General features: G+C 41.5%; 1 protein-coding gene across 1 annotated transcript in view; it reads left to right on the top strand.

The window, feature by feature from the left end:
• The first annotated feature begins 460 nt into the window (after positions 1-460).
• ARL6IP5 (ARF like GTPase 6 interacting protein 5) overlaps positions 461-8,796 on the top strand; it is a 134,033-nt gene continuing 125,697 nt past the window's right edge. Inside the window, exon 1 of the mRNA XM_086939030.1 lies at positions 461-989. Within this exon, the coding sequence (XP_086795156.1) occupies positions 814-989 (176 nt within the window). The 5' untranslated portion in view covers positions 461-813. The remainder of the gene's footprint in view (positions 990-8,796) is intronic.

Below are 8,796 nucleotides of genomic sequence, written 5' to 3'. Positions count from 1 at the left end.
TTTTATACATGCCATAATTTGAAAATAGAAAAGGGTAGCTTTAGAAAGAATGTGGGTACCTTATTTTTCCATTAACTTGCGTGGTAATGGAGAAACTTTTACACAAGAGAAAGCAAAAATAAAATGATTATAGGCTTATAACAACGTAAGACGACCACTAAAATCGCGAGTATTGGCATGCACGTTAGCACTACAAATAGTGTTTTATCGACTGTTATGATTGCATGCTTAATTGATACGGCGAGTGCTCTGTATAGTATATGTATATATTGTTAAGCAGTACCATTCATAAGTGTTGTATACAGTGTATGTAATGTGATAAATGAATGACACCAAGTGGCCGCTTTCCTCCGCACGGAGTGTGTATTCCATGTGCTGCTTTCACTCAGTGGTGAGTCAGCTGGTGGCTAAGTGACGAGGAATGCGCATTTTGGGCGTTGGTGCCAAAACACAGGCCTTCACCCTGCCTACTTAAAGTCAACAGGGAGGCTCCTGCCGCACTTCTTAATGTGCGTTGTGGGTTAGGCATCTTCGACCCTTCCAAAGCAGGTTGTAAAATAAGCGTTTAAATACGTTTTCGATTTTGTGACAGAGGTTTGGCTAGAGAAGAAACCCTAATGCAATCTATAGTTAGCCAAGGGTAAAGTCCGCGCTATATAAAAACGCATAAATAACTTCCAGATGTGAGCGATAAACTAAAGTCAACCGCCCGCTCCAATTTCTGGGCACGCCAGTGGCGCGAACCGCAAAAGTAATCTTAGAGGGCAGCCTCAGCTGAGCCCATCACAGTCTGTCAGCATCGCTACTGGGAACATGGGCGTGCAGGTGGCTCCGCTCCGCGCTTGGGATGACTTCTACCCTGGGTCCGACCGCTTCGCCCGGCCAGATTTCAGGGACGTCTCGAATTGGAATAACCGGGTGGTCAACAACCTGCTTTACTACCAGACCAACTACCTGGCGGTGGCGGCGGTGATTATCGCGGTAGTGGGGTGAGTATGTTTTTCAGGCCCGCGCGCAGCAATTTACAGCGCTCCGGAATATGGCGGCCGCAGCAGCTGCTTGGGTTTTGAGGCAATTACTAGCAGCATCCCGACGGGACAGCCTGTCCTCTAAGAGAGTGAGAGGCAGTCACAAGGATGCTCTGCGCTGGCAAGGTGGTTTCGTTATGATAAGTTGAAAGATGGACCGAAAGAGTGGGCGAGGCGAACGCATTTCCAGTCTCATAAATTGTAACATTAATAGTAACATTTGTTATTCACAGCTCTTTCAAACGATAGACGTGAAGTATTTAATTGTAATTGTAAATTAATTTCTTTATCGCTTACTACCCCCAACGAGGCGTCGAAGTGCTTTTTCCGCGAGTAGCACGCTACTCCGGACACAGACGTCTTAAATATTTTGGGGGGCTCTGGGCCAAATGTATTTTGAGGCCCTTGTTCAGAACAGCTTTGAATTCATGATCCAATTTCAGCTCTTTCATTGCCTCTTTGGCCAGGTCACTGACAGTGCACAGTCATACTGGTCCAAATGCTAATTGTGTTTACATTTAATATTCAGAGATAATTATGTGTGTTTTCAGTATTGCAACACAGCTACAGCTCACTTTACTGCAAATAATCTGTGTCCCCCTCCCATTTCTCATATGTAAGGTCCTGTTTTGATCTAAAATAAACTTTTTTTATGGATGTTACATGAAACATGGACACATTTGTCAGAAAAATGTCTGTATTAGGCACTCATACATTACCCACATTAAAAATAAATTAAAGGAAAACGCTGTTTACAACTATCTGTTCAGTGCTTAATTTGTAAAATATTAAGTGCAGGTGCTCAGATTTTTGAAAGAGGCCACGCCCACTATGCTGCCTCCGCCCACTTCACCCACTGACTCCACCCACTTCCTTTATTGGCTCCACCCACACCCCTCAACACATCGCAGCCAGATCCTTATTTTTTAAGTTCCGCAAGGAGCTGAATACCTGGAACTTCATATAAGCACCTTCTGGTCATCTGTGCTCTGGTACTACACTTCAGAGGAACTTTGCTGCCAGTCATGGGGGCCCTACTTGCATACTATGCTGAAAGTGTACTCTTTTTCTCTTGGTTAGTTGTATATGCATGATTTTTTGTAGAGACATTGGTCTTTCTGCTTCAACATGTGTTTTCTGTTAAAGCCATCAATATTGTTTGCTTGCATGCATCTGTGCTTCCACTATTCAAAAGTCCAACCTATTGGTTTTATTAGTGCTTATTTTGTTTTGCTTGATACTAACAGAAGCCAAATTTCAAAGAGCAGTGAAACACTGTACAGAGAACACCTATTGTAGTTTTAGCTTCTCAAACACGAGGTATAAATAGAAATGTATGTAGAACCTGTAGGAAAGGAATTGGGTTGTAATCAATTGTGGAGAATAAAATGATTTGCTTACAATTGCAGAATGTGTTGTGCATGAGACAGGATTAGAACAGAGCAGTGCTGGTAAGTGGCAGCAGAGGGTAAGAGGGAGATGGGAGGGTGTTTAATGAGGTGTTAAACGGCACCTGCTGCAAGTAGAAAAATATGATTTAAAGAAGCTTAATCTGAAATCACTGAAATTAAGAGGGACGATGAAGTGTGCAGGACTTTTAATGCAACAGCTACGAGAGCTCATTTTAAGATTGGTGACTTGTGCCCTGCGTCCCCCGTGGTAAAAGCCAGCCCAGATCCGGTACCAGATCTCCATTCCAACCCTGTGCCCGGGCGAGAGGGGGGAAGACAAGCGAAGGTATAATTTCGTAGCGTTTTCTCATTACCTTGAAAGTGCTTAACCACTTGGCTGCTAAGGTACAATTACTCTGGTGCTGTAATTTCCATTGAAATCAATGGAAAGTCCATGACGAGTTACCCTTGTCATTAGCGGCGAAGAGGTTAAAGTGGAACCCCCAAAAGAGGGGGGAAAAAAGAATGTATTGCTTCACAGCTACACCTTACACTTACTCAGTGTCTTTGCACTTAAAATAATCTGGGCACATCGACTAAAATCTACACATGGAGGCTGAGGCCAGAAAAATGGCAGAAAACAAACACGAACACAAAGGAAGCCTCCAGCGAGAACGCCATGAATAAAAAAAATAGGTTTACACCTCATTGGCCACCTTGAGCTCACAGGCCTCTCATAATTGGTTTGCAGTGCACACCTTCGGGGCAGGTCCAAGAGGTAACCCCCCGCCCCCGATTTCCATACAGCCTTGCAGCAAGATTTACGAGCACCTTCGAAACCGTGCGTTTAACTGTATTGCTTTCCCATGCTCCTGAATTTAAATACATGTTTAACTTTAACATTATTGAAACTGCAGCCCAACTCTTTTCCTTACTTGGTTACCATACTCCAAGGTATGTTCTGTAGCCATTAGACGCCCGTTAATGAGGAAGTGACACCTCGTCACTTGTAATAATTTACTGCATTCACTAATGACGCACTACATTTAATCGTCGCATAACAGAGTGAGTGGCAGTTCCCACTTTGAAATAAATCTCGGCGTTTGCTGAGAACTCACAGTGCAAGGCATCAGGAAAAATCCCACCGCCTCAGTCACTTTGTGCCTCTGCCCTCTCTCACACCATTGAAAACATACCAACACCGGAGCAATAGTTTCTTCTCTCCTTCTCTAGTAAGCTCGGCAGGAACAAGTACACTATCCCGCCGCAGAACATCTCTTCTTGACCCCTTGTTTGGTTCAACTGCAACATTTATCTCGACTTCCGTCCGCTTCTGAGGCAGATACAACATAGTGTGTGAGAAACAGAAAACGGACCAAAAAAAATGTAACGCGGCGGCCAACAAGCATTGGCAACCACAACCAGTGTACCGGAGACATAGACCCGGCCCTGTGAAATAAGTGCCGGTGCTAAGCACCGGAAAGCACCGGCACAAATTAAGCACTGTATCTGTTTAAGAATTAGTCAATATCATCAGGCCAAGACTCTCTCAGGGGGCCCCCCCGGAAAGGCTGGGTCCTGGGCCAGAGCCCACTTTGCCCATGCCTTAAAACATCTCTGACTCCGGAACCCAAAAAGGATTAGTGGTGAATTAGTATAGGAAAATATGAAATTAATTTGGCAGTGAATTTGTTAGTCTGTTATTTGGATAGAGAAGGATAGTGGAGTTATAGAAGAGGAAAGGGTTTGCATTTTTATAGTGCTTGCTACCCCTGATGAGGTGTTGAAGCTCTTATCAGCGGTTAGCAATGTATTCCAGAACCCAAAAAGGATTAGTGGTGAATTAGTAAAGGGAAATATGAAATTAATTTGAGCGGTGGACATGCTTGTCTGTTATTTGGATTAAAAAAGGATACTGGAGGAATAGAAGAGGGAAAGGGTTTGCATTTATATTTATGTAGCGATTACTACTGCTGATGAGGTGTTGAAAACGCTTTTCCGTGGGTAGCATGCTCTTCCGGAACCCAAACAGGATTAGTGGGGAATTAGTATATAGGAATATGAAATTTATTTGAGTGGTGGACATGTTAGTCTGTTATTTGGATTGAAACAATAGTGAAGGGATAAAAGAGGGGATGGTTTAGTATTTTTTTTATTATATTTTCTTTATACTCTGAGCAGTAGGAGGAGATTTGGGATGAGTAAAGGGGAAGTGGAGGGGGGACGAGTCAGAGGGAAGGGTTTAGAAAGGCTTGTTTGGGGGATCTGAATAGTAAAACGGGGTATGAGATGATGCAAGGAGGGGTAGAGGAGGGACACATCTGAAAAGGGTTATTTTGGGGATTGTAGTAGTAGAATGGGGTTTGGAATGAGTGAGAGAGTGGAGGTAGAGGATATATTGAGAGAGGTATAGGATGAGATATAGGGTAGATCATTGGTTATGCTGAATTAGAAGCAAAGTAATAAATATAAAACTCTATATTTTATTATTTTTTGCAGTTTGTTAGTGCAAATTCGGCCCAAAGGCGTTGGAGCGCTTTAACCTAGTATCAGTTACTTTTAACAAGACCACGTTAATTACTTAGGCACAGCGAGATTAGGTCACTTGCCAAGAATCATAGGATGATGAGTCTATGCCGAGACTCAAACCTAGTTCTGACGTCAGCAGTACTATCCATGATATTTATTAAAAATCAGACGTTACCATTGAATTGGATTTTTATTAACTTTTAAAATAGTTAGTTAATGATTTTCTAGCTGGTCCCATTTCTGAGAAACAGTAGTAGGATTTTAATCTGTACTCTGGGTTTCTACACAGGACAGCTAGGCCTGTCACTGTGAAAAATAGCTTTTGGGCTCTATTCACTGCAAGGACATGTTAACGCTAAATTTCTACATGTTCTACTTTTAACCCTTTCGCTGCTGATGACGAGCTCAGCTCGTCATCACCCACGGGTGTCGTGTGCTGATGACGAGCTGAGCTCGTCATAACTGCAGCATAAGAGCAATTTCCAGCATACGGGAAAAATCATGGCAGCAGCCATGTGGTTAAATAGCAGATACCATTGTAGGCCTGAAGCAATGGTTTGCACTGCCACTCGGGGGTGTAACGCAGGCCCTCACATCATTTTGCATTCCGCCACTGGTGCCGCTTTAGTGGATGGCACAATAGGTGCTGCAGTTCACTAGTGCCATGTAACTTGTAGGCCCTAGGGGCACTTACATTATCATGCCATGTCCTAGGGACTTATAGGCAAGTTAAATACGCCAATTAGGAACACAGACACTTTACTACTGGTTAGCAGGGGTAAAGTGCACACCATTCTAAACGCCATAAAAAATATAGGTCCAGCAAAAGGTGAACAGTCCAAGGTGACTAAGCAGAAAAGCCTGATTTCCTGCACATGTCATTACTGTGACCACCGTTATTTACACCTGGCATTAATCATGTATCATCTTTTCAATCTACCATTACTTTGATACACTCTCCCTAACATCACTCCAAAGTTCTTTGAGGATTTTGTCTGAAGTCAGTCATGGCTACGCATACTGTATTGTGTCCCATAGGTGTGAAGCGTTTAGTGTTGTGTTTGATGGTCACAGAAGTGCTTCTGTCATCTAGACTAGCCAGTGAGGCAGGAAGTGCAATGCTCATAGAGCATTGCTGGAGCCATACATACCTCCTCTAGTAGACATTGAATTGTATATTTATTATCAGTTATGACAGGTTTAGGGCTTTGCGGGTGGTGTTGCGTTTCTAGGTGACAGAGTGGACAACGTGTCCGTGGCTTGTTACAGAAATCTGTGGAAGGAATAAAGGATTTATTCAAGAGGACGGAACTGGGCCATCTTTAAGTCATATCTAGGTGATTTTGCAGAGTTCTTCCTAGTAGAGCTTTGTTGGCCCTTCTGAATGAAGGCTCCTATGAGGTGGGATTTAAAAAAAATCTGGAAATGATTAGAAGTGGTACAGTTCTTGATCCGAGTTACCTTCTAGTAAGATATGTGGTTAAATTACATTATAGAAACCCTGGAAAAGTGCATGCACAGCCTGGTATTCGATCCAAGGAGCCTCAAAGGAGATATGAGTGCCATGGGCATCCAGTGTAGATCTTGAAGAGGTAGAATGTCTGAAGTCTACATAGGAAGAAGGCTATGGCCCCAAAATACATTTCAAGTGGCATCTTCTTGTTGATAAATGGCAGGGGCACCCATCAATTCAAAAGCCTATGTTTAACCTGTAAAAATAAAATACCTTTTCATTTGACCCTACTACTTTTAAACGAATCATAAAGCTGTCCCAACAAATCTTACATTTTAATGTTATGTAATTTTGCATATTTAAAAATAAATATGAATTAAGTTATATTTTATTTACATTTCATTAAAAAAGGGACCAGACGCTAACAAATATAAAATATTTAAATATACTATTATTAATTTAATTTAAAATAAGCTAAATTACAAAAAGTTTGCTCCAACCTGAAATCTAAGCCCTAAAATATGAACACTGAAAATCTGAAATTAATATTAAATTTGAGGTAGTTAATTATATTATTAATCATTAATTTAAATTACACTAAAAATGAAACCACAGTAAATGTTAAAAAACGTTACTATAGTAATATTAGTTACATTGAATTAAAATATAACAGGGAACCCTAACCCAAAAAGTATCCTAATCTTATCCCTAAGGCTAAAACAAATAATATAGTAAATTATATTCATTTTAATTAAATTGATCAACTAAATTTGATCTCATTATAGTAGGTAAATCCGGCCCTAAATTGATGAACGTATTCAGTTACCTTTAAACTACTTATTTACTTATCTTAAAAGTTAAAGTAAAGGCACATTCTAGAAAAGTCAAAGTAATGGCATAAAAGTAATGACAACTTAAAGTAATGGTGTCAAGTAATGGTAGCCACCCTCATAAGGACCCGTTCTCAGTCTTAGTCACTCACAGGCTCACAATTTGCACTACCCAATCATGCAAACCGCACAACCTCTCAGGAATAACATGTGCTCAACAAACATGGGAAAGCCAACATAAAGAAATCAGATTTACTTATGGATTGAAAGGGTTACAACATGGCTGTTTTAAAGATTTATGCTTTTTTTGTGTGAGCAGCATCCCCGCAATGTTGCCCTCCTATTCGCAAGTTAGTTACTGCATCAATGACTGGGATCCTATGTGCGACTTCAAAAAAGGATAAAAGTAAGGGTTAAAAATGCTCAAAAATCAAGGTGCACAGCAGGAGAAGCACACAATTTCAACAGAAAGAGGGACCATGCAGACTGGGTATTGGGCAAACGATCTTACAATGGTAAACAAAGTACATTGCAGTTCTTGGCTTTGGGGCAATGTGTCTGGTGTGCATGGCCAGACTTGGATTCAGACTGAACATGGTGAAATAGATTCTGCTCCAAGTTGACCTATCTTTCAGAGATGATTCTAACAGATGACTTTAGCAAGTCTAGATTTTTGACCTATCAGCATTCTGCCATATGGGAGTTGTAGTTGTATTAATACTTCTTCTAAACCTGGACTGACATAGAAGCATTAAGGAGAATCAGGTGCAACAGGAAACTCATAGTGGACCGCAGTGGAACAACCACACGCCAGAAGAGGCAATGAGCCCTTCCTTAGGATCCGTGGCGCACTGGCGTCTCACAACTCTGAAGCACAGTAACATGAGCCCTGTCCACACTGCAACTAAGAAAGCAAGGGGGATCGTGGTTGGCAGCAGGCAAATGAAGAAGAGGTGACCAGCCCAAGAAAGAAGGAAGCGCCTGGAAGGACAGACAGTGGAGATGTTATTATTACTCATTTTCGAACCCTAAATGAGTTTAATAAGCATCTTCAATTTAAAACCACTCATTATCACTTTTTTTAATTGCTACTGTGCACATGTATCTGGTGGTTGTGTGTAAGCAGCAGGTACAACACAGACCATATATTGTCTCGCAGTTTTGTCATGTAAGAGGATAGCTGTGCTGCTCAGCCTCCCAGAGAGCTCGATCCACCCTTATGGCGGCTTTGGAGCGGAGGTTATTTTCGGTTTGCCGTATGTGGGACATTTCTCACAAACCGATGGGTGTCCCATCATCCCTATTTAGAGTGTATATCTGGGTATATCATTTTGGCACTGATCTCTAAATATCTGCCTTGCTCTTTAAAGTCACTTTTTGTCTGTAAAAGGGTTAAATGTCCCAGTATATAATCATGTTAGACATAATCTGGGGACTCTGAGCAGAAACCACTTAGCTAATGTTTATTTTGTTTACAGTGTTACTCGAACGTATTAGAGATATAAATGCAATTTTAACTTTGATTGGTCTGGTAACTACTCTTCAGGGAATAGTGTGAGCGATTA

Source organism: Lissotriton vulgaris, chromosome 9 (genome assembly GCF_964263255.1).
Source record: "Lissotriton vulgaris chromosome 9, aLisVul1.2, whole genome shotgun sequence".
In the NCBI taxonomy this organism is placed as follows: domain Eukaryota; kingdom Metazoa; phylum Chordata; class Amphibia; order Caudata; family Salamandridae; genus Lissotriton; species Lissotriton vulgaris.
This window is presented reverse-complemented; position numbering and strand designations above follow the sequence as displayed.